Source organism: Rhinolophus sinicus, linkage group LG02 (genome assembly GCF_036562045.2).
Source record: "Rhinolophus sinicus isolate RSC01 linkage group LG02, ASM3656204v1, whole genome shotgun sequence".
NCBI classification, from domain to species: Eukaryota; Metazoa; Chordata; class Mammalia; order Chiroptera; family Rhinolophidae; genus Rhinolophus; species Rhinolophus sinicus.
The window spans coordinates 171,960,010-171,987,388 of NC_133752.1; the positions used below are offsets into that span (position 1 = coordinate 171,960,010).

Consider the following 27,379-nt stretch of genomic DNA (forward strand, 5'->3'; position numbering starts at 1 on the left):
CCTAAGATTATCACTTAGAGCTAAATGTTAACTGTGCAAGAATAGGAATTCTTACTTCTTGTCTTTTCTTAAGATCTTCTTTGGCTGCTCCAAAACGTTTGGTTAACCTGGCTATCTTGGCCTAAAAAAAGCAAAAACGAAACAGAAATCAAGTGACATTATGGCATTAAAAAGGAACCCATGCATACATAATAAGAAACACACAGATAACAAGATCCTTAAAAGATAGCTATCAGCAAATAAATAAATAAAATGACAGGCTGATTGTAAAATACATATTTGGAAGCTACAGCAAATCATAATGAAAACTAAAATGACTCTTGAACTTGATACCCACAGGTAAATGCTCTTATTTTTTGAAGGTTTGCTTTTTTCCTCCTAGTACTGTGGATGTTTGTCACAAACAAGTACATTTCTGAATATGTATGTTAGTGTTTTTTATTATTTTTTAACATAGTTGTAACCACACTTAACTTTCTCACAGAGAATTATGTAGTAAACACATCTGTAAGTCATAAAAGATCCTTTGCCAATACTACTTATGGGTGTATTTATAATATACTGAATTACTACCTACCATTGGTCATACATACAGAGGGTGCCAAAAAAATGTACACACATTTTAAGAAAGGAAAAAAATTATTAAAATTGTAATACTCAATATATACCGATAACAAAAGATGAAAACAAGTCATGCTTGACTTCCGCAATTACAAGAGGTGCTCAAAGTGGTTACTATCAGCATCCAGACACTTCTGATCACGGCAGACATTGTTGGGTAGACTTCTGTGATGAGCGTGTAAACTGTTCCAACACCACAGTAGAAGAAGCAGGACTTGCTACTATGCAAGGCCTCCCGGATCTGAGTGTCTGGCAGGAAGTTAAGCACTCAAAAACGCAATTACTATGAGCTATAGTTCTTTGTCTCATTTTCCTTGAATAGCTGGCATCCCATATACTGGGGGTGCCAAAAACAATGCACACAAGTGGACACTTTGGTCAACGTTGCTCAAACAGTAGTTCGCCATAATCAGAAGTGTCTGCATGCTGGACTACAATTTTTCTAAATTATAATTCAAAATATCTGCCATAATGTGTCTAAGGTTGGGTCTCTATTTTGGCAAGTATTCTGTGAGATTTTTTAAAAACTCTATAAACAGTCACTTTTTTTTTTTTTTTTTAGTTTAGGGAAGTCATATTCTATTATCATATCTTTGATTACTACTATTTCATTTGTTCTTGGTTTCTTTCTTAGGCATATCTATAATTTCTTGATAATGGCATACTGGTAGCTATTCAAGTCACATAATTGTTGGGATTTAGACATACTGGGCCTTGTTTAGCAAACTAGGCAAACCAGAAACTTCTTTACGTACCAAGGAATCACTTAGGAAATAATTCTGTCTGAATAAAAGAGGTAATCATGCACCAAGTTTGGCATAATAACAAAATATTAGTAGTAAAAAAATAGATATGTAGTATCCCATTAGTCCAAACCGTCTCTTGGATTAGAAAGCCACAGATTTACTTAGGGTGCAGGGGGAGGAGGAGAGACTAAAAGAAAAAAGTGAAAAGGCTATTTTCATTTAAACCACTTGAAATGGCATTTTATAAATCATAACCAATGGAATACTGTATTTCAGAGTATGCATCATTAAGACTCAATGGGCAAAATTTGTAGAGACACTACAAATATCTTGGCTAAAAGCACTATTAGACCTTCTAAATTTCAGGTCGACCCCTTTTGGAAACCACAAACCTTTACATAAATCTTTACATAGTTACAGTATCTGCCATGCAGATCTAGCTCCACCTCTTTTGATCCACAGCCAACAAAAGGAGATATCCTTCAATACTATAAATGCCTTACTGCTTTTGCCGAGAATAACCACGCTTTAGCAAAACAATTTTTCCACAGCACATTCCTGGTAGACCAAGGCCTTAAACATCACCTTGCAATGTTGGAAAAGACATCTCCAAAAATGCTCTTTTACCCTGCTAAGAATGCCCAATCAGGTACTGCTAGCCAACCCTTGTGCCTCCAAACTCCAAGGAACAGACTGTTAGATTCACATGTCACATCTAAAGAAAGCACCAAACTCTGACTGGACCTGCATACCAACTGGTAACCTGAAAATAAAGATTTTCAGGAACTGATGTAGACAACAGCTTTCCCAGGATGACAGGACCAGGCCTGTATACCTTTTTCTCCCTGTGGTTTATCTTATTTTCTCCCTTTCTTCTTAAGAAAGACAACAATCTCATCAGCATTTCCCAATCTACTGCAAGAAGGGGAACATTTCTGATTGTTGGATCTATCACCTAACTGTGCATTATGTCAGAGATCCCTGGGTCATACCTGTAACCAATCTCTCTTTAGTCCCAAAAGCCACTGTCAGTTATACCCACAAACCTATAGATATTACCTATCAGGTTAAACTATTGTGGACAGATGTTCCCAGATCTTGTTTCAACCTTTTCCCAGCCATAACCATACAGGTCAACTGAAAACCTCCACCTTTACTCATCCGACCCTCACCCTCCCACATTCCTATCCTTATTTGAATACAATCCGTGCACTCAAGGGAAACACAAAAAAGGTAATACCTTTTTACAGGGCAACACCTTCTTACAGGGCATTTAGAAAAGATTCCTTTAAGGTTAGACAGTTCCTCACAGAATGTCACCCAACTCTGTCTGACCACTGGCTTGAAAAGGCCAATCAGGAAATTCCAGGTAATGACGCCATCAATAACCTATGCTTTAGCTGGAGTCCTCTGAGCTCCACCTGGTTTCACTTGTCTATGGTGGATGGCATTTCTCCTGGCCATATGAATGTTTAGATAGCAGGCGAACTGGAAGTCAATGCTTACTGGCACCATTTAGCTGTCCCTATTGACACCCACAACAAATCAGAAGCTTCCCATTGGTCTACCCCATTGAACCTCCATAGACACCTTAAATGGGAACATCCAGGAGGTGTACTCCTATGTGATTCCCAGTTTGCTTACATACAGAAAGCTTTCAACTCTTGGGTAGGATTAAGCTGACAATGAAGGTGCGGGTAGGATTAAGTTGACAATGAAGGTGTGGTCAGAAATCTCTCCCTAACATTATGACAGCTATTCAACTCTGCAGCCAAAGCTATAGCAGCCCAACAACAATCACTTGACTTGGCTAAAGTAGTTTTGGACAATCACATAGCCCTTTAAAAAAGTTATTTTTCTTTCAATTACAGTTGACATTCAATATTACATTAGTTTTAGGTGTACAGCATAGTGGTTAGACATTCATATAACTTACGAAGTGATCCCCCCCAGTAAGTATAGTAACCCCGACACCACACATAGCTATTAAAATATTATTGACTGTATTCCCCATATTAAACTTTATATCCCCATGACTATTTTCTAACTGCCAATTTGTACTCAATTACTTCACCTTTTTCACCCAGCCCTCTACCATCCCTCCCATCTGACAACCATCAGTTTGTTCTCTGTATCTATGAGTTTGTTTGTTTTGCTTGTTCATTTATTTTGTTTTTCAGATTCCACATATAAGTGAAATCATATAGTACTTGTCTTTGTCCAACATATTTCACTTAGCATAATACCTTCTAGGTTCATCCATAAATGGTAAGATTTCATAATTGTAAGATTTCATTCTTTTATATGGTCAAGTAATATTTCATTGTATGTATGTACCACATCTTCTTTCTCCAATCATCTATCCATGGATACTTAGGTTTCCTCCGTATCTTGGCTATTGTAAATAATACTGCAATGAACATACAGATGCAATATCTTTTCAAAGTAGTGTTTTCGATTTCTTTGGATAAATACCCAGAAGTGGAATTGCTGGGTAATATGGTAGTTCTATTTTTAATATCCTTCTTTGTCTCTTGTTACAGCCTTTGTTTTAAAATCTATTTTGTCTGATATAAGTATTGCTACTCCAGCCTTTTTGTTTGTTTGTTTCCATTTTCATGAACTATTTTTATCCAACCCTTTACTTTCAGCCTGTTTCCTTTGATCTGACATCTCTTGTAGGAAGCATACGTATGGCTCTTGTTTACTCATCCATTCAGCTACCTTATGTCTTTTGATTGGAGCATTTAATCCACTTATACTTAAAATTATTGACAGGTATGTAATTATTGCCATTTTGTTATTCATATGTTTGATTCCTCTTCCTCCTCCTCCTCTTTCTTCCTTCTCCTCCTACCACTTCTTAAATAAGCCCCTTTAACATTTCTTATAATACTGGTTTGGTGGTGGTGAACTCCTTTAGCTTTTTCTTGTCTGGGAAGCTCTTTATCTCTCCTTTGATTCTAAATGATAGCCTTGCTGAGTAGAATAATCTTGGTTGTAGGTCCTCACTTTTCATCATTTTGAATATTTTGTGTCAATCCCTTCTGGTCTGCAGTTTCCATTGAGAAATCAGCTGACAGTCTAATGGGAGCTCTGTTGTAGATAACTGCTTTCCTCTTGCTGCTTTTAAGACTGTCTTTAACCTTTGGCATTTTGCTTATGATGTCTTGGTGTTGGCCTCTTTGGGTTCATCTTGTCTTGTTAGAGACTCTCTGTGCTTCTTGGGCTTGTATGTCTATTTCCTTCTGCAGTTTAAAAAAGTTTTCAGTCGTTTCTTCAAATAGGTTATCAATCCCTCGTTCTTTCTTCTCCTTCTGGTAATGCGATGATGTGAATATTGGTACCCTCGATATTTTCCCAGAGGTCTCTTGATCGAGCCTCAATTTTTAAATTTTTTTTTCTTTTTGCTGTTCTAATTGTGTGTCTTCCGAATTGCTAATTCAATCCTCTGCTCCATCTAATCTGCTGTTGATTCCATCTAATGTATTCTTCATTTCATTTACTGTATTCTTCATTTCTAACTGGTTCTTTTCTATAGTTTCTGTGTCCTTTTTAAATACTTACTATCTCTTTGCTAACGTTCTCACTGAGTTCATCTATTCTTCCTTTAATCTCATTGAGCATCCTTATAACCAGTGTTTTGAACTCCGTATCTAGATTTGCTTGCCTCCATTTCGTCTAGTTCTTTTTATGGAGTTCTGTCTGGTTCTTTCACTTGAAACATGTTTCTGTTTCCTTTTGGCTGCTTCCTTGTGTTCGTTTCTATGTATTGTGTAGATCTGCTATCTCCTAGTCTTGGCATGGTAGCCTTATGTAGTAAGTGTCCTATGGGGCACAGTGATACAGACTCCCTGATTACCTGAGCCAAATGCTCCAGGGGTGTCCCTTGTGTGTACTGTGTGTGCCACGCTGTTGCAGGTGAGAGTTGATTGCCGTTGGCACAACGGATGGAATTGGCCCTCAGTCTGAGTGGCTGTGAGGAATGGCCATAACTGCAGTTGAGCTATTGTGTGGGGACTGACCCCATGGAGTGGGATTCACTGCAGCAGGGCTCTGTTGCCTGCCAAGTCCACCCTTTCTGTGTGTCATGTGTGGAGCTAATTGGGTGGTGTTCTGGTGTGGTCTGAAGCTGGTCACTGGGTATGTTGGTTCTGGGGACTCTTGGAAGGGGCTCCAGTGCAGGCCTAGGTCAGGCACTGCCTGTGCTGGGCCCAGGCCACCTGGTAGGAGCTACAAAGTGATCTGTGGTTGGTAGCTGCCTGTACGGGGCTTAGAGGCACCTGGGAGAGGCTATGCTACCAACCTAGGTGGTCTACCACTAACACCAAGCTGGGGGCCACTTAGCAAGACACACGGGTCTCACTTTGACCAGCTACACAGGAGTTGTTGCCAAGAGCTAGGGAGAGGAGGAAATGGGGAGGAAATGGAGAGTAACTGTTTAATGGACACAGGTTTTCTTTTTGGTGGATGAAAAACGTTTTGGAACTGGATATAAATGATGGTCACACAACAATGTAAATGTACTAAATGCTACTGAATTGTAAACTTTAAAACAGTTATTTTGTTATCTGAATTTTACTTCCATAAAAGCTAAATATCAGAACAACACAGAAAGATACAGGAACTAAACTGGGCTTAGTAAAATTTAAATAAATGCCATGCTAAGGGCAAATCATTATGGGTGAGTGAATGGGAGAAACAATATAAAGTCAAAAGAAATAAATATACTATGAAGACTGATACTTTAAAGGACAGTGAAGCAACTGGTAGGTATTAGGAAAAGTGGATCAAAAACTAGGAGATCTAAGTTAAAAATTAGAAAATGAATACTGATTTAAACTGGTTCACAATTGAGGGACCTGGACTACATGAAGGAGAATGAAATAAGCAGTATTTTAGAAAGATGAGTACAATGCTTGGGAAGGAGCAGCAAGGATTTAAAAAGTAGTACCAGAGGAGTTATGTAAAAGGCTGTTACTATAATTAAGGAATTGGGTAGTGATGGCCTTGTGAAAAGACGAAGTAGACTTTTATAAGAAATAAAAAAGATGTAATTAGGCAACTAACTGTATATGGGAAGTGATCGAGAGGAATCAGTTTCCAAGAACTCAAAAACTATCAATAAGAGAAAAAATGGGATGACATTCCTTGAAGATTTTTCCAAGAATTCAAGAATTGTGAATAAGAACAACAATGGAAGGAGGGTTTATTTGCAAAGGAAAGATTGGTTTGGTGTTAGAAAGATTCAGATTCTGAGGCTACAAAGACACATCCAAGGCAAAGGTTTACTAAATGTTAAGAGATCTGCACTTGCACCGTAAGTGAGACTATAGAAGTCAAACTTTCAGGTTTTAAAAACACAAATCATAGTGGTGGCCATGGGACTGATGAGACAATAAATGAAATGAAATTACTCTTTTAAATCTTCAAGTATTTTCAAGTTTTAATTCAAAATTCTCAACAGTAGTAAATTAAGTTTAATAATCAGACACTATCAATATAGAAAGACCTGCTAAAAGTAAGAAACAGGACAAGTGTTCTAAATAGTGCATTACATAATTACTACAAAAAAACTTATTAATCAAGTTTCACTTCAAGCAAAATTAACAATATGAAACCAAGAAAACTTTTAGGCTGAGAAATATAATACATAAATTCTAGTCACATTTGGTTGCAATTTGTTTTATAATTGGGAAACAATGACTTTATTTTCATATACCACTTTCCAATCATTTGTAAAATAAGGTTCTAAAAGTGGTTTGTAACTCAGCATTTGTAGACTATGTTCATATTTCAGATAGCCTAATAGAAACCACACATTTACTTATGACAGAATAAATGGACCGATAAAAAGTTCCAGTTTCTTCATCTGGGAATAAAATGAATAACTACAGCATGTTATCATGTTCTCATTCAGCCATTTAGAAATTCTGGCATTGTATGTTAATATATATTTAATATAAAATGAAAAGTAGTAATTATTAATATAGATTAATAAACTAATGTCTTTAAAGCATGGCAGAAAGTTGACTGATATAAAATGAATGACTTACAACAAATATTTAGTACTTATGACATGTTAGATGAAATGAGCCTTTCTTCAATGACTAAACAAATATTTAAGAAGGACTAAGTTAGGTAATTTCTGAGGTTCTGTTATGGGTTGAACTTTGTATCTCAAAAGCTCTATACTGATTTCTGAACCCCAAGTATCTCAGAATGTGACCTTATTTGGAAATAGGGTTGTTGCAGAAATAATTCACCAGAGAAGAGGGGGTCCCAATCCAAATGACTGGTATCCTTGTAGAAAGGGGAGATGTGAGCACATACACACACAAACGTGTGTGAAGACGAAGCCAGAGATCAGGGTGATGCTTTTCCAAGACAAGGAACACCAAAGACAAACCATCAGAAACTAGAAAACTAGGAACATTCTTCCTCACAGCCCTCAGAAATAACCAAAGCTGCTAACACCTTGTTCTAGGACTTTTAGCCTTCAGAATTATGAGACAATATCGTATTTCTGTTGTTTGAGCCACCCAGTTTACGGTTCCTCTTTTATGGCAGCCCTCGCAAACTAATAGAGGCTCCTCTTCTAAAATTTTGAAGTTAAATGTATTATATCACAAAAAATAAGTTGTAAAAATGATGACACACAGCTATATAATTCAAGTCAGTGTACAAACCTGTAGTTCAGTAAGAACTGTCTTATGCCTCTTGTTACATTCAATCTTTTCCACTCGTGTTTTCAATTCTGCCAAAGTTTTATCAAACACAGCACACTGCAGTGCACACAGTTTTTCTTCCAGCAACCACTGGACAACCTAAAGAAATATATTCCTTTGTTACACAGAGCAAAGAATAAATTTCAGAAAGAAGCAAACAGTACATACTCTTAGTACTAATACAATAATACTAATGTATTTAGTTTAGTGAAAAAAACATGTTGGCATCCATAACACAATGCTATCTGCTAAAGTCTGAATTTCTACGTGTATCTACTGCAAAAGAATAATATACACAAAAAGTAGAAAATTTCCAGATGGTGAAAACTAATTTAAAATTGAAGTTTTAATATTTTCTTCTCAAACCCTCTGTCATGATTTAAAGAAAATCAGTTAAAGGAAAAGACCAGTTTTAAAACTTCTAATCTATTGCAGATGATGTTTTTGTGATACACTAAGAATGTCACTGCACTAAGAAATTTCTATAAAACATTTCTTTTTTATATATGGAACGCTTCACGAATTTGCGTGTCATCCTTGCGCAGGGGCCATGCTAATCTTCTCTGTATCGTTCCAATTTTAGTATATGTGCTGCCGAAGCGAGCACATAAAACATTTCTAAATGCCTACTCTCAATTTCCGTATTTATCTCCTTATGGACCCATAACAAAGAGGACACATGGTGTCCAGACCATACTTGAATAACACTGTTCTAGACTAGGAGTAAACTCTGGTACACAAAAAAGTTTTCAAAATTCTTTCACACAACTATCTTCATATTTCAAAAAGCTCTATAAGAAACTAAATAAACATTATTTATCACCATATGACAAATACAAAAGACTGGGAGAAAAAAAGCCAGTTTTCTCACTGCCTCTTAGTGGAAGAACATTGGTCTACAACCTAGATTATTTTTAATTTCATTATTAAATCTGTAAGACGATGAAAAATTAATTTCACCTGAGTTTCATATTCTTCTCTTAAAAAAGCATTTGTCATAAACATTCGTGAAAACATTTTGAAAAACATATTAAATATTGCGTTTTTCAGTTCTACTTTTAGTTTAGCAGGTATAGGGGTTGGGGTTAGTTTCCAAAGTCTGTACTTTACATACTCCTTTTTCCTAGTTCTCCTTAAGCCTTGTCCCGACCATTTTTAATACCAAGCTTAAAGTATATAACAAAGATTTTAGAACGTAGGGACTTACAACCATGAAACCAGCTTATTATAAAGACTAAAATGTTACATATAAGACTCTAATGTTTCCACTAGAATCAAGTTCAATATAGAAGAAAAAATCTGAAAACTAACATTCAATTTTATTACTAAAGGAAATAAAAACAAATCATCACATCTCTCTTCCATTTTGATAATTACTACCATATCTAAAAAACAAAATTATGCAGCTTTTTAAAAAATCAAAAGGAATTTTAAAATTAAATTACTGGGGCAGCCAGTTGGCTCAGGTGGTTAGAGCACAGTGCCCCAGTGCTCCTAACACCCACGTCGCCAATTCGATTCCCACATGGGCTAGAGAACTGCACCCTCCACAACTAGATTGAAAAAACAACGACTTGAGTTGGAGCAGATGGGTCCTGGAAAAACATACTGTTCCCCAACATTCCCCAGTAAAAAATACATAATTAATTAATTAATTAATTAATGATAATAAGTTCGACCACTTTCTTCAAGTTCTCTTTTCTATGAAAAACCTGAGTATGTCAGTAAAATACAGAATAATTTAAAACCTAGAAGAATAAACATCGTGGTCCTTTTTACTTAATATGATTTTTAACTTTATAATCTATAATACCTTTTGTAGCTTCTGGTTAATATCTCCTTTGGCTGTAATCTTTACTTGAAATTCTGCCTCGTATTCTTCTTCCATATATCGGCGGCGTTTGGACTGTACATTGTCCATGTCCTCTGATTTAGAACGTTTTCTTCTGGAAAATTCAACTGAGAACAAAAAGCATAATAACCAATCAGGTGTTTTTATTATAGACCTTAATATCTATTCTCCATCCTTAGCAAAATATTATCTTAAGATATCACAATAGCATTCTCAATTATTTTATGAATTATTTTTGAGATCAAAAAAATTGATAGGCAGCATTTAGCTTTGAAATGGAAACGATTTTCAATATGCAAAATAAGAACTTCCTAATGACTAAGCAATGTAAACACAAAACATTTTATCCTTGAAATCTTCATAAGATGGAGAATTTTTTTTCTAGTCATCAAAATGGCAGCGTGAGGTGAGCCTCTGTAAAGCTCCCCTGGAATTTATAACTAATCGAACAACAATAACTCCATAAAGGACTTCCTGTACAGCAAACAGGGAAGACGAAGAGGCCCACTACTGAATGCACCTAAAGGTGGGCAAATCGCGCAAGCGGGGAGGAGTGAAGGGAGAAGTGCGGAGACGAAGACGGAGACGGAGACGGAGCAGCACTGGCGCATGATGCAGACCTAGCTCAATGCTCCGAGATCGCTGCTCCGAGCTCACTGCATCCAGGAACTACCGCAGCTGCGGGACAGGGAAGAACTCGGACTGCTAGGGCTCCGCTTATGGCCCACAGGGCTGAAGGGGCAGCATATAACACGGCTGAACACAATGATCACTGCAGAGACGTCATTGAAAAGACTGAGTGAAGAAGGCTGAAAACGGTGGCTTAAGCCCTCACTGCCGAGCAGAGAACGGAAGCCTTAGGCACTGAGACTAGCCACCCCCTCCCTACCCTTCCAGAGCTCGCCCCGCCCCCACCTGCTCAATGCTAGAAGCGAAACAGCAGCAGTGTCAGATCAAAAGAACAGAATATTTGCTGTTCTGAGAACTGTAGACTGCAGACACAGAATTGCAGCCCAATTAATTCCGGCAAAGTGGAGGGAGCTGTGGAAGCAGGACCACCTATGGTGGTGGTCGCCGCCATTGCTCTGGGACACATCTCACAACTCACCCCGCCCCTGGCCCCAGCTATTTGGGCGGATCCATGCAGGAGTAAACAGAACTGCTGAAATATACAGAGTCTAAATCTGGTGCAGGAAGAGCTTTGGAAATTCAAAAGCTCTCTGCATACCCACACGACACTGCGCCCTGTGACCCAGGCGAACTATTAACAGAGGAGAAGCCCTTCTCCCAGGGAATGCCCCCATTGTATGAGAAGCTGGAATAGTGCAGAGAAAACATAGCACTACCGTATGAGAGAGAAAAAAAAAGCTGCAGTCGGAGAGAAAATGAAACATTCTACCAACAAGTTCTGGAAAACAAAAGAAAGACCTCTTCCTATCAACCTGCTGCAGAAGCCACTTCTGTAGATGTCTAGGAAGAGAAATAATAAATCAGTAATTTCCACGAATAACCAAGGAAACAAGACAGCTCAGAAAGAAAGTGAAAAGTCTCCAGAAAAGGAACTTAAGGATATGGAAATATGTGACTTAAATGACAGAGAATTCAAGATTGCAGTTCTGAAAAAACTCAATGAGATGCAAGAAAACACAGAAAGGCAGTTTAATGAACTCAGAAACACAATCAAAAAACAACATGAGCATTTTACGAAAGAGATTGAAATTTTAAAAAAGAACCAAATAGAATTTCTGGAGATTAAGAACTCAATAGAAGAAATTAAGAATGAAATAACCAGCTTAGGTAGTAGAGCTGACCAGATGGAGGAAAGAATCAGTGACATAGAAGACAGAAACCAGGAAATTACACAGATGGAAGAAGAAAGAGACTTGAGACTTAAAAGAAATGAAAGAACTCTACAAGAACTTTCTGACTCCATCAGAAAGAGCAATATAAGAATAATGGGCATACCAGAAGGAGAAGAAAGAGAGAAGGCAACAGAGAATATATTCAAACAAATTGTTGATGAGAACTTCCCAAACTTGTGGACAGAACTGCATCCTTGAATCCAAGAAGCAAATAGAACACCTAATTACCTCAGTCCCAAAAGGCCTTCTCCAAGGCACACTGTATTGAAGCTGTCTAAAATCAACGACAAAGAAAGAATCCTCAAGGCAGCCAGGGAAAAGAAGACGGTAACCTACAAAGGAAAGCCCATTAGATTATCATAAGATTTTTCAGCAAAAACTCTATAAACCAGGAGGGAGTGGAACCAAATATTGAAACTATCGAAAGACAGAAATTATGAGCCAAGAATAATATACCCAGCAAAGATATCTTTTAGATATGAAGGAGGAATAAAGACCTTTCCAGACATACAGAAGCTGAAGGAATTTTCTAATACACGACCTGCACTACAATACTAAAGAAGGCTACTCGACCACCATCAAAAGGGACAATTTGTGGCAACCAAAACATAAAAAGGGGGAAAGTAAAGGCCTGAACCAGAATATGGGAATGGAGAAAGTAAGCATGCTGAAGAAAATGGAATACTCTAAATATCAAATTTTCTTTTACATAAACTTAATGGTAACCACTCAAAAAAAATCCAGAACTGAAATATATACTGTAATAAAAGAAGAAACAGAGGGAAACATCATAGAATACCACCACACAGAAATAATACACAACAACAAAAAGGCAAAGAAAGAATGAAGACACAGCCTTACCAGAAAACTAAAGATAGAATGACAGGAAATCCTCACATATCAATAATCACCCTAAATGTAAATGGACTGAACTCACCAATAAAAAGGCACAGAGTAGCAGATTCGATCAAAAAACTAAACCCAACCATATGCTGTCTCCAAGAGACACATCTCAGCTACAAGGACAAGCATAGACTCAAAGTGAAAGGGTGGAAATTGACACTCCAAGCAAATGGTACCCAGAGAAAATCAGGTGTAGCCATAATGATATCAGATGAAACAGACTTCAGGGTGAAAAAGATAACAAGAGACAAAGATGGACATTTCATAATGGTAAAGGGGACTATACAACAAGAAGACATAACAGTCATCAATATTTATGCCCCCAATCAGGGAGCACCGAAATATACCAAGCAACTACTAACAGAACTAAAGGGAGAAATTGACCAAAACACAATTATACTAGGGGACCTAAATACATCATTGACAGCTATGGATAGATCATCCAAACAGAAAATAAATAACAAAATAGGAGCCATAAATGACATATTAGATGAAATGGACATAATTGACATATATAGAGCATTTCATCCTAAAACATCAGACTATACATTCTTTTCTAGTGTACATGGAACATTCTCAAGGATAGACCGTATATTGAGACACAAAATCAGCTTCAGCAAATTTAAGAAGACTGAAATTACATCAAGCATATTCTCTGATCACAAGGCTTTGAAATTGGACATCAACTGCAAAAAGAAAACAGGAAAAAACACAAATACATGGAGCTTAAACAACATACTTTTAAAGAACTACTGGGTCAAAGAAAAAATTAGAGGAGAAATCAAAAGTTACATAGAAACAAATGACAATGAAAATACATCCTATCAAAATTTTTGGGATGCAGCGAACGCAGTTTTAAGAGGGAAATCTATATCATTACAGGCCTATCTCAAAAAACAAGAAAAATCCCAAATACATAACCTCATGTTATACCTTAAAGAACTAGAAAAAGAACAAGTGAACCCCAAGGTCAGCTGAAGAAAGGAAATAACAAAAATCAGAGCAGAACTAAATGAAATAGAGAACAATAAGACAATAGAAAAAATTAATGAGACAAAGAGCTGGTTCTTTGAAAAGCTTAACAAAATTGAAAAACCCTTGGCTAGACTCACTAAGATAAAAAGAGAGAAGCCACTAATTAACAAAATCAGAAATGAAAAAGGAGAAGTTATCACGGACACCACAGAAATACAAAGGATCATCCAAGAATACTATAAAGGACTATATGCCACCAAATTCAATAACCTAGAAGAAATGGACAAGTTCTCAGAAACATATAGCCTTCCAAGGCTGAACCATGAAAAACTGGAAAATCTAAACAGACCGATCACCAGTAACGAAATTGAATCAGTCATCCAAAACCTTCCCAAAAGCAAAAGTCCGGGACCAGATGGCTTCACTAGTGAACTCTACCAAACCTTCAAAGAGGATCTAATACCAATCCTGCTGAAATGCTTCCAAAAAATTGAAGAAGAGACAGTACTCCGTAACTCATTTTATGAGGGCAACATTACCCTGATACCAAAACCTGATAAGGACAACACAAAAAAAGAAAACTACAGACCAATATCTCTGATGAATACAGATGAAAAAATCCTAAATAAAATTCTAGCAAATCGAATACAACAATGCATTAAAAAGATTATTCATCACGACCAAGTGGGGTTCATCCCCAGGGCACAAGGATGGTTCAACATCCGCAAATCCATCAATGTGATACATCACATAAACAAAATAAAGGACAAAAATCATATGATTATATCAATTGATGCAGAGAAAGCATTTGACAAGATACGACATCCATTTATGATTAAAACACTTAATAAAACAGGCATAGAAGGAAAATACCTTAACATAATAAAAGCTATATATGACAAGCCCTCAGCTAATCTCATAATTAACGGTGAAAAACTGAAGCCCTTTGCTCTACATTCAGGAACACGACAGGGTTGTCCCCTATCACCTCTGCTTTTCAACATAGTGTTGGAAGTCCTTGCCAGAGTAATCAGGCAAGAGAAAGAAATAAAAGGCATCCAAATTGGGAATGAAGAAGTTAAATTATCACTCGTTGCAGATGACATGATACTATATATAGAAAACCCTAAAGACTCCACCAAAAAGCCTATTAGAAACAATCAACAAATACAGTGAAGTTCTTGGCTACAAAATCAATGTACAAAAGTCCATTGCATTCCTATATACTAACAATGAAATCTCAGAGAAAGAAATACAAAAAACAATTACTTTTGCAATTGCAGCGAAAAGAATAAAATACCTAGCTAGAATAAACTTAACCAAGGATGTGAAGGCCCTATATGCTGAAAACTTTAAGACATTTTTGAAAGAAATTGAACAAGACACAAAGAAATGGAAAGACATTCCGTGCTCATGGATTGGAAGAATCAACATAGTTAAAATGGCCTTATTACCCAAAGCAATATACAGATTTAATGCAATCCCCATCAAATCCCAATGGCATTTTTTAAAGAAATAGAACAAAAAATCATCAGATTTGTTTGGAACCACAAAAGACCCCGAATAGCCAAAGCAATCTTAAGAAAAAAGACCAATACTGGAGGTATCACACTCCCTGACTTTAGCTTGTACTACAGGGCTACAATAATCAAAACAGCATGGTATTGGCAGAAAAACAGATGTAGACCAATGGAATAGAATTGAGAACTCAGAAATAAAACCACATAAATATGGACAGATAATTTTTGACAAAGAAGCTAAAAACATACAATGGAGGAAAGACAGCCTCTTCAATAAATGGTGCTGGGAGAATTGGATAGCCACGTGCAAAAGAATGAAACTGGACTGCTATCTGTCACCATGTACCAAAATTAATTCAAAATGGATCAAAGACTTAAGCATAAGACCTGACACAATAAAGTGCATAGAAGAAAACATAGGTACTAAACTTATGGACCTTGGGTTCAAAGAGCATTTTATGAATTTGACTCAAAGGCAAGGGAAGTAAAAGCTAAAATAAACAAATGGGACTATATGAAACTTAAAAGCTTCTGCACAGCAAAAGAAACCATCGACAAAATAAAGAGGCAACCAACTGAATGGGAGAAGATTTTTGCAAACAGTGCCTCTGATAAGGGGCTTATATCCAAAATATACAGGGAACTCATACAACTCAACAACAAAAAAACAACCCTATTGAAAAATGGGCAGAGGACCTGAAGAGACATTTCTCCAAAGAGTACAAATGGCAAATAGACATATGAAAAAATGCTCAACATCACTAATCATCAGAGAAATGCAAATAAAAACCACAATGAGATATCACCTCACCCCAGTCAGAACGGCTATCATCAACAAGACAAATAGTAACAAGTGTTGGAGAGGCTGTGGAGAAAAAGGAACCCTCATACACTGTTGGTGGGAATGCAGACTGGTGCAGCTGCTATGGAAGGCAGTGTGGAGCTTCTTCAAAAAATTACGAATAGAATTACCATATGACCCAGCAGTCCCTCTCCTGGGTATCTACCCAAAAAATCTGAAAACATTTATATATAAAGACACGTGTGCTCCAATGTTCATTGCAGCTTTGTTTACGGTGGCCAAGACATGGAAACAACAAAAATGTCTTTCGATAGATGAATGGATAAAGAAGTTGTGGTATATATACACAATGGAATACTATTTGGTGGTAAGAAAAGATGATATGGGATGATTTGTGACAACATGGATGGATCTTGAGAGTATGATGCTAAGCGAAATAAGTCAGACAGGAAAAGCAGAGAACCATGATTTCACTGATATGTGGTATATAAACCAAAAACAAAAGAACAAGACAAACAAATGAGAAACAAAAACTCATAGACACAGACAATAGTTTAGTGGTTACCAGAGGATAATGCAGGAGGGGGGTGGGAGATGAGGGTAAGGGGGATCAAATATATGGTGATGGAAGGAGAACTGACTCTGGGTGGTGAACACACAATGGGATTTATAGATGATGTAATACAGAATTTTACACCTGAAATCTATGTAATTTTGCTAACAATTGTCACCCCAATAAATTTAATTTAAAAAAATGGAGACTAACGTAAAAATATGAATATTGAGAAAAAATCACCTGATATTCATTCCACTTAAATTTTATAATGCACATGAATACTCTGACAAAATAGTTTTTATTATCATATCACAGATCTCAGTATTCATTCTCATATCACAGATTTCTAACAACTGTGACTAGTTTTATTTAATTCTTCCTCCTCGTAAATTTAGGAAAAATTCTTAATCATCAGCCTTAGGAAAATAACAATAATAGCTATTCTTAACTTATCTTAATGAATTTCAAACATATAAAAATAATAAAAATGTCAGTATAAAAGTAAATTTGGTAAAGAATAGATATACAAAGATCTTCACTTGGAAAATTTCTATAACATTCATGGGATCACAAGCAAATTTTATCTGGTTTCTTTTTCAATACATAAACAGTGAAGAGTCTAAAATCTCCACACTTATTGAAGGCAAATGTCTTTATGTGATCATACCTATCCCTCTCCACTTCACTCTATATCCGTATCGATGTGCCTTTTAAAATATCCAGTTCTACTCAATGACTTCTCTTGTAATCATAATGTACATAGTCATACAGGGAGAGCAGTATGAGGAGGAGAGTTACAGAACCCAGGCATCCTGACTTCTAGTGCAATGATCTTCCTATAAACCTAATGACACTCAATCCCTTCATTTTCCCTTCCACGAAGCTTAACAGCCTTAAGTAGACTGAGACACATACTATCATTCACTTCCGAGTATATCATCCCAGACAAAACTGTTGAGTCCCATGCTCTAAACATAAATCTTAAACAATTTCTCTCACGAAAGTCAGATAGTACCTTACCAAATATTACGCTTAAATCTTTCTTATGGAACAATGAAAAGTATAAATAAACAAAACACTGAAGTTCATAAAGTAATACTTTCAAAGGTCCTTTGGTTAGCCACTAACAAAATGATTTAAGAGTGGCTTAAATTGCAAAATTTTACAATCATCTCATAAGACAGAAAATATATTCTGTGGCTTTAAAAGTAGAAACAATGAATTCGTATTTTTTAAAATGGTACAGTTTTATGTACATGCTTACTTTTCTCAGGGGGTCTTTCATCTTCATGTATTACTTGCTCTTCTTCCTCAGGTTTGCTGTCCTTTTCATTACTTTCTACTTCTGTAACAAAAACAGAAACTTACTTCCATTAGAATTCATAACAGCTCATTATAATTTATACTTTTGGTGTAACCATCCAGTTAATAATCTTTTATGAAATCAGAGTCTCAAAAATGTGAAATTTTGAGAAAAAGGGAGCATGAACTGGTAGATATGAATGACGAAGTCTACTTTCAAATGTTCCTGCAAATTCATAATAAACTCTTAACATGGAAAAAACTTAACAGTACAGATTTTTAAAACAAAGAAGCTTAGTAATTTACTTCACCAACAGATTAATAAAATGTGAAAAAAACCATAAAACACTTAGACTCCTTATATTCGATTACTAAAACTAAAATAGTGATTGTGACAATTTCAAAAAAATTACAAATTAGTGGCAAACCACTGTCAAAACATGGAATAGTTTGACCAGACAGGTTGAATTATTATGTTATTTCAACGGTATGGAACAGTTCATAAAAGAGGAATGGAAAAGCTATCCTAAAGATATTTACTGAAAAGTAATAGCTACTTTGATACCAGTGCCAACAACTGAGCTAGATGCTTGACATATATATATTACTCCATATCCTCAATATAATCCTACACTATACATGTATTTTTTCCATCACACAGATGAAGAAAGTAACGTTCAGAAAGGTTATTTTCACAAGAAGCACATAAAATATAACAATTAAAGAGTACTCCAAAAAATATTGCTAGTCATAGCTACACAACTGTATTGCTACAACAAATAAAATCCCAGACGTACCAGAAATAGCCGTTTGCCAATCAATCTATATCTCTTTAACTAACTTAGTCGTTAAATGGGAGAGAAGAACAAATCATTAATGTTTGGGTTTCTATTTCCCCCCCTTACAGCACTACAACTGGCTTCCTCAGTGCCTTCAAGAAAGAATGCTATGTTTCATCATTCTCTGCAAAACAATTACATAAGCAGTCATGAGGCATATAGCACTACATAAAGATTTTGATATGGCATTTCTTTTCGAAACACCAGGGCTTTAATCCCAACAGCCCTGACAGTAGAAAGTCAAGATTAAAAAAACTTATAAGATCTTTTAGCTGAAAATAGACATGATCATTGATGAACCTATTAAGGTTCTTACAAATATGTTTTTCACACTAAAACAATAAAGCTGTAAAATGCGACTATAGTAAAATAAAACAAAAAGGCTAACAAAATACATAAAGATTACTAAAACTATTTTTAAACTTTAAAATAAATGAGTATTAGAAAATTAAATTCCATTTACTACTCTATGCTCATTAAAAATGTTTTAAGATCTCATTCCTCACCCCCAGTTACAATTAAATGAAAGTGTGTTTTGTTCCCTTGTAGACTGCGAACTCTTGACAAAGCATTTTTTTCTACTCGTATATGGTATATAGTTTTCCAAATCTTCCTGATTTTAATACTGAAAATGATGACTCCTGAATTTCCTAGTCCCAGAGTTTCTAGAGAGACAGAGAAATTGGGTTGCTAGAAATGAAGGTTTACAGTCTTTATTTACCAAATTGTCATACCACCCACAGAACAAAATTTGCCATGGCTCCAATTAGGGTAACTGCAAGCCAGATCATTTAGAATACAGCACAGCCAATTGGCCTGGTTTCATCTGCCTTTTATGCATGTTAGCTCGCTCGTCTTACAGATACATCAAACTTAACTTGAGATTAATTTTACTCAAACACCTCCTCTTATCACCCAGTTTCCATTTTCCAGATATCCTGAGAGGGTATGACTGAATTCTCAACACTTAAAATACTCACTGGGATTTTAGAATAGACACATAGAATTAAAATCTATGCTTGAGTTTTATTTGATGGAAAGAACCTGGGGTTCTATAGAAAGAGTTAAGGCCCAATATTTCTTTAATGGTTTTGTTCTGAAAGTCTCTAGAGAATATGAATGGACCTCCATCAACCCATAATAATAATATCAAAGGCCCTTGTACACAGACATCTTTACATACAGAGGGTGCCAAAAAAATGCATACGCATTTCAAGAAAGGAAAAAACTGTATTAAAATTGTAATACTCAATATATACTGATAAAAGATAAACACAAGTCGTGTATACATTTTTTTGGCACCTCTTATAATTTCAAGTAGTTCTTGGGACTTCTGAAACTCATCCAAATGATTAGGTTCAGACTGTTTTTTTAATTTGTCTTCATTCACAGACAGTTTCTGCTATAATTCCTCTGATATTGAGTATAACATCATTACAAGTTGGCAATTTTAATATATAGTTCAATGTGTGATATTTTTTTCAATCAGACTAGACAGTAAGCTCACTAAGAGCACATGCCACGTCTTGTAATTCTGGTAACCCTCAAAACTTTGGTAAAGACAAAGTAGATGTTTAATATTTAGCTGATGACCATTATCTTGACAAAATTCCATTAAGATGGAAAAAGTGTGTTACAGAAGATTAGAAGACAGAATTTACATGAGGGTGTTAATTTCCCATTTTTAGAATTACACTTTATAGAACTTTACTCCAAGAAAATATGGACACAACTATTGCCTTGGATCAGGGGTTGGCAAGTATTTTTTATTTAATCAATCATAAACAATGTGTAATGTATAAACAGATGGGTCTGGCTATGTTCCAATAAAACTTTACTGACAAAAACAGACAGGGCCTACAGGTCATAGTTTGCCAATCCCCTGCCTTAGATTATTGGCTTTATGAGATAATTGGGGGGAAAAAATCCTACAGATTAATTAAAGACATTAGAAAAATGGACCAAAGAGATGAACAGGCAATATATAGATAAGGAAATACAAATGTCCAATAAACATATGAAGAGTCTCAACCACACAAGACATATCAGAAAAATGTGGCACTACTGGTAATGTGACTTTTCCAGAAATTTTTTGAAGTTTTACTTAACTAATAAAAATATACAAATAATATCTTCCATAGTAAATTTTTGAGCCCCTTTTTAGCAAAACTAGGGGTGGGGGGAGTTACAGTTTATTGTCTCCAATTCTTCTTCTCCCCTTCTCTCTGAAACCCAATCTCAATTAGGCTTTCAATTATACTGTCCCTTGTCAAGGTCACAAATGATACCCAGGTCATTAAATATTTCTCTTTCATCTTACTTGAACAAATAACAGCATTTAATACATAGAGTTAACTGCATCCTCCTGGTTGAAACATTCTCTTTACTGGACTTCTAAGACAACAAAATCTGTTTTTCTTTCTACCTGAAGAGCTGCTCTTGATTGGTTTCCTCTGCTGGTTCTTTCTCATATCCCCAACTTTTAAACACTGGAATGCCAAAAGCTGAGTTCTTGGATCTCCTTTTGTCTCCATTTATACTCACTCTGAAGTGATCTCATCTTGCTACTCAACTTCAACTAATGTCTATATTCTATCTACTCCCAAATTTTCTAGACAGTCCAAGTTCCTGCCCTGAAATTCAGAGATATAGCTAACTCTGGCAACAACAGTCATTTAAAACTTATTTTCCTCCTATACTCACTCCTCTTCCCAAAACCTGCTTCATTTTTTTATCTTCCTCAACTCTGAAAAGAAAAATCTGCAATTTCCATAGCAGTGTAAGGAATAAGAGGTCCCACAAAGAAAAACCAAATACATAAGAAACAGTTGAATATAAATGGATGGAAAAAATAAAGAATTTTAGCTGAACATAATAGTGACAACAAATTATTAAATTTTAATTGACTTTTAAACCATGACAATTCTATCACTACCAACCTAGAGCAAAAATAGACAAAAACCTTAATTCTAGTCCCATGCAATTATCCTCATTAGCATTTATGTTCATCTTATTTATCTTAAAGATCCAATAAACAGGGAAAAACAAATCAACCACAGATATTTTTTAATCTGAAATAAAAATTGTAAGTAAACTAAGTCAGAATTTAATATAAAATCTGATCTACTCTAAAACAGATTTTTCTCTTCAATAACATTAATAGCAATGTTTATTTAAAAAATAAACAAGTAAGTGGAGGGGAGCCCTCCCTCCTATTTCTCCATAAGAAATAGAACGAGAAGGGCCAAAAAGGAGAAAAAAATGGAGAATGCAGTAGCTCAGAAGCTAAGAAGAGTCTTAAGAGGAAGGAACTGTTGAAGAGGCCATCCAATTATGAGAGAATCAAGACCAAAAAAAGATGCCCCTGGAATTAACAACATGAACATCAATGTCACTTTACTGAGAACAATTAGGAAGGGGGCTGGTAAGGTGGAAATCAAAATTCAATTAAGTTAAATACTAATAAATAGGAGGAGAAGAAATGGTGCTAGCTTTGTTAACATAATTTGAAGAATGGCCCAAAAAGAGAGGAAAGAGATGGAACAGTAGCTAGAAGAAAGTACATGGTATGGAGAGTACATGGCAGATATAACTAATGTGTATACCTCCTCTAATGCTGTTTGACTTTCCCAAAGAGAAATCTTCATTTTCCTAGGCTTCTTAGACTATGATTTTAACCATTTAGTGAGTATCAGTTATTATATAGTATTATGCAACCACATGATAGTGTCTTCAGGCCTACTAAGGTATGTCTGCAATACTTTTTTAGATCTTTCTTCTACCTTTGTAAAATTCAAATTGCTTTTCTATTTGCTTTCTGGTATCTTTCATTACTTTTTGTTGCTGCTCAGACCCATCATAACTGCCATATTTAAAACAAATTTGTTAAAGTAGTTCCTGAAATAACAGAGATTTCCTATTAGTACCACACATAGATGTTAACAGAGGGAAGAGCTAAACTTCAGTACTTCAATTTATAATTCTGTGTTCTAAACACATCAGGTGCACAGCAACAAATATGACATATAACAGATTCTGCTACCATATAAAGAGAACAGGGTATAGTTTAAGAACCAATGAAGAAACTATACGTCAACCCACAATACACAAAATTTCCTTGGGGGAGAAACAAAAAATAAGTTTAGTAACTGGCTAAGAAATTAAATCAATCACTAAACTTATTCTGCTAATAGCATACAATCAGATAAAAGTCTAAAAGCAAGTAACCAAAAATACACCCAACTGAATTTTCAAAGTATGCAACATGGGTTGCTTAATATTCATCTCTCTACATTTAACAGCATTGTGTGGGAAGGATGGTCTTCAATATCAAGACTCTGACATAAAAGCAAAATGTATAAACTCATTAAATAATAAGCTGCAATTTACTATGACTTTCTTGTAAAGACTACCAAAAAGTTTTTTTAAGGACTTGACCCAATATTATTCTTTATTTAAATACTCAATGCATGAATGAATGAAGCTCACTCTAAATACTGTTAATTATTATCTTTCCAAAATGTAAATTTCATATCATTCTCCCCTGCTTGAAATCATTTAATGGCTCCCTAGTACTATCAGAATGCTTCAGCATTGTAACTAAAGTCCTCCATGATATACTTCTCCTATATTTCCAATTATTCATTCACCCCACAAATTTTTACTGAGCACTTAACAGTAACCCAGGCATCATTTGTCCCACTGGTGGTGGCTCAGCACTGGGGTGATAGCAGTGAGGATGGCAAAAAGAGACTGGCTGGAGTCTAGATCTATTCTGAAGGTAAAGCCAACAGGAATTCCTGATGGATTGGGTATGGGATATGAAGGAAAAAATAAGAATGGCTCCAAGGTTTTTGGCCTGAGCAAGCAGGATGAAGCTATCTGTCGTTAAGAGGGATTACACTCTCCCCACCCTCTACCCCCCAAAAAAGGAGGGATTAACCTATGCAATGAAAGGCAAGTGCTTTCCTGAATACATATTATACTCTCATAAAGTTACCCTTCCCTAAACTCCCATAATACCAATTTAACATTATTACTGTATTCACAGCCTTGTATTTAATGGTCTGTGTCTTCATTCTTGTCTGCATCCTGAGGGCAAGTACTAAATTTTGTCTTTAAATCCCCAGAACCAAGAAGAGCCTGGCCTGTCTCTCTACGTAGGTTTACTGAATGAATAAATGCTCTTTGGAAATGGAAGTCATCTTTTAATAATAAAACAATCTCTACCTCCAAAAGCCGGTACGATATGTTGTTGGGGCAGGGGGGAATCCTGTCTTCTAGGCCAGCCTCATTTTTATTTTCTTTGAAGGAACTAGAAACCGGATGGTATGTTTCATGCTAGTAAGGTCACCCCTCTCAGAACTCTAAGAGCATGAGATACAATAAGAACATAAAAGTACTCACACCCACCTGAAAGGAACTGAGATAGGAATCTGAGTTTGACCATGAAAGCAAAGTAGGATTTTTCTCATTCTCTTTTTCTCTATAGAGATTTAGGTTATAGAGAGATCATTCAAAAAATGAGAGGATAGAGAGTAGGTTGGGTAAAATCATGAGGACTTGAGAAAGCAAATGGATGATGTCTTCATCAAATAGATAATCAGGCTTCAAGATTTCTGGCTTCCAGCAATAATGGTATCATTTCCCAAACAAAGAATATTAAAAGAAACAGATGTCAATGGGAAAATTAATTGTAAAAAGTGATTTGTATCAATGGAAGCAAATAAACTAGTAGGCTTTTATATTCTAAATTATTTGGTTGCTAAGTGATAGCAAGAACAATTACTAGGACTTTGGTCAATCATGTACTGACTTAAAATTGCTATATCATAGTGTTAGTTGGTCCCTCTTATCTCTCTTCCTAGACTGTAAACCTCTTAAGGGCAAGAGCCATATTTTCTTCTTACACTATCTCCCTTCTTAGCACTTCACACAATGCTGCTCACAGAGTAGATACTTTGTAATTCTGAACTCTGTGAAGTTAAGATCTATGAGTTCAGAGAACATCAGAGTCACCATCATTCTCAACCTTCTTTGCAAATAAATTTAAAACTTTACGAGAATGTTTTATTAAAGTTTGTTAAATCTAATCAAATTTTTTTAAGTTTAAATAATATGCTAACCTGGAGTGTGTGTCTCATTTTGTGATATAACTTCAGACTCATCTTTTTCACCTGAAATATCCTCTTCATCAGAGAGGACCAAAAAAGCTTCTTTTGGCAAACTCTCACTACTTTCTTGTTTAGATGGTGAACCAAAAGAACCTTCCATCTTCTCTTCCAAATCTGGATTTGTCTCATCAATTGGAAGGAGACAAGTTTTAGAGAAGCAAGTAAGTTCATCTTCAGCAGGTGCAAGCTTTTCCAAAATAGGAATAATTTCATCTGTCTCCATAGAATCTGTCTTTTTTAAGATATTCTCATTTTTGTCATCTTTTATAACATTTTCACTAATGGTTTCTGTAAGGTCTGTAGAATTTTCATCTTCATTCTTTTCATTTTGGTCAATTTCCATACTGCTAGATATAGCCTCCTCTCCAAGAGCAGGTTCTGTGATAGCATCTTCTTCTACCTTCTTTTCGTTTTCAGGAGGTAGATCTGAAAAAATAATTGTATCATCTGCCTCTAGAATTTCTTCATCAGCATCAATATTGCTATCAGCTTTATTTTTCTCATTAAACGAGAAAATCATGGTGTCATTGTCTAACTTTTCACCATCCCCATTTTTTTCAAGAAAATCATCACCTTTATTGCTAGTCGGTTCTGTATTATCAGTTTCAGGAACTGGTTCACAAACTGGTACAGAACTTGGTTCAAAGGTAGGATCAAATGCTGATTCAGAAGTTGGTTTATCAGATGTCGGTTTATCAGAAACCGTTCCATCAGAGACTGGATCACCAGAGGGCAGATCACCAGAGTCCAAATCACCGGAGGCTGGATCATCATCAGAGGCCAGTGTTCCAGAGGCTAGGTCATCAGATGCTGAATCATTAGAGGCCGGATTACTGGAGACTGGTTCACCAGAGACTGGTTCACCATCGACTGGTTTACTTGAGACCAGTTCATCAGAGACAGGCTCACCGGACATCGTTTCACCAGAGATTGGCTCACCAGAGACTGGTTCACCAGAAACCAGCTCATCAGAGACCGGCTCACTGGAGACGGGCTCACCAAAGACCGGCTCACTAGAGACTGGATCACCAGAGTCGGGATCACCAGAGGTGGGATCACTAGAGGCAGGATTACCAGAGGCAGGTTCATCAGAAGTGGAATCACCAGAGGTGGAATCACTAGAGGTTAATACTGCAGAGGTCAGATCTCCAGAGGCCAAATCTCCAGAGGCCATATCTGCAGTAGCCAGATCATCAGAGGCTGGATCACCAGAAGCTGGTTCAGCAGGCAGTTTAGAGGGTAGTTCAGGAATTGTATTATTAGGAGACAAAGGTTCACTCTTTAAATCATCATCTGGTTTGTTTTTTACATTAACATTTAAGGTACAAGGTGTTTCTTTCCATTCTGATTTACTTTTTTCAGGGCCAAAACAAAGTTCTTCAATGCCATTCACCTCGTCCTTGTCATTAATATAATCCGTATTTTCCAAAGGTGAGGTTGGGTCCAAATCTCCATTTTCATGGTTGCCATTTAACAGCTTGACATCAGTTTTCAGCAGTTCTTCTTTTACCTTGTACACTGCTTCAAGTTGTTGCCGATCACTCACTCTCATTGTTTTTCTAGCCTTAAAGACTTTTTTCTGAGGTTCTTCTATACTATCCATTTTGAATCTTTAAAAAAAAGAGAGAGAGAGTTTATTAATAATTGAAACAGAAGCCACCTAATTATAGACTTACTGCAAATTCATCTTATAATACCACTTCATGTAATTTTGAAATAATGACATATAGAAAGCATAATAATCCTTGCTATATGTTAATTTTGTATTTATTGGATTTATGTAATATAAAATTGATAATAGGTACAGTCCATAGAAGATCAATTACAGGAAGTATTAGAAAAAAGTAACTAATTGCTAGTTTTCATTCTCAGTAAGCCAATGGATTTAGAGAGTTTAATGATGATGTATATACATAAACAAGTAGATGAAAGTAAAAAAAAAAGTAGATGGAGAAAGAAAAATGAAAGTATAAGAGAATAAAAACAGTAGGAGAATGGGAAACAGGTGTAGAGATAAATAAAAAAGGGCAGAAAACTAAGGAACATAAGGAAAGATTGTGAAGTCATATTTAGATGAACAGAACTATAAATATATTAATAAGGAACTGCCATCAAGAAAGTGAAATGACAACTTACAATAAAGAAAAATATGTACATATATTTGCAAATCACGTATTTACAAATAATGTATCTGATGAGATAACTTGCATCTAGAAAACATAAAATACTGTTACAACTGAATAACAACAAAAAACAATTTAAAAATGGGCAAAGGACTTAAATAGATATTTCTCTAAAAGATACACAAATAACCAATAGTCAATAAGCAATAAACATGAAAAGATGCTCAACACCATTAGTTATCAGAGAAATGTAAACAAAAATCACAATGATAAAACACTTCACACATAGCAGGACGGCTATAACCAAAGAGAAAAACAAGTATTGGCAAGGATGTGGACAAATTGGAACTCTCATACAATGGTGACAGCATTATAAA

At 35.8% G+C, this 27,379-nt stretch overlaps 1 protein-coding gene and 1 non-coding gene across 5 annotated transcripts in view; both read right to left on the bottom strand.

The window, feature by feature from the left end:
• Positions 1-27,379, bottom strand: part of ATF7IP (activating transcription factor 7 interacting protein) — a 115,387-nt gene that overhangs the window by 43,358 nt on the left and 44,650 nt on the right. For all 4 annotated transcript variants that reach the window (XM_019744727.2, XM_019744729.2, XM_019744728.2 and 1 more), the window contains exons 2-6: positions 24,832-26,489; positions 17,830-17,910; positions 9,909-10,054; positions 8,057-8,194; positions 56-121 (exon numbers count right to left, since the gene is read on the bottom strand). In XM_019744727.2, the coding sequence (XP_019600286.2) occupies positions 56-121; positions 8,057-8,194; positions 9,909-10,054; positions 17,830-17,910; positions 24,832-26,482 (2,082 nt within the window). In that variant the 5' untranslated portion in view covers positions 26,483-26,489. The remainder of the gene's footprint in view (positions 1-55; positions 122-8,056; positions 8,195-9,908; positions 10,055-17,829; positions 17,911-24,831; positions 26,490-27,379) is intronic.
• On the bottom strand, positions 8,596-8,702 carry LOC141570335 (U6 spliceosomal RNA). Its single transcript, XR_012494327.1, has one exon. It is a non-coding gene; the product is annotated as a U6 spliceosomal RNA (small nuclear RNA).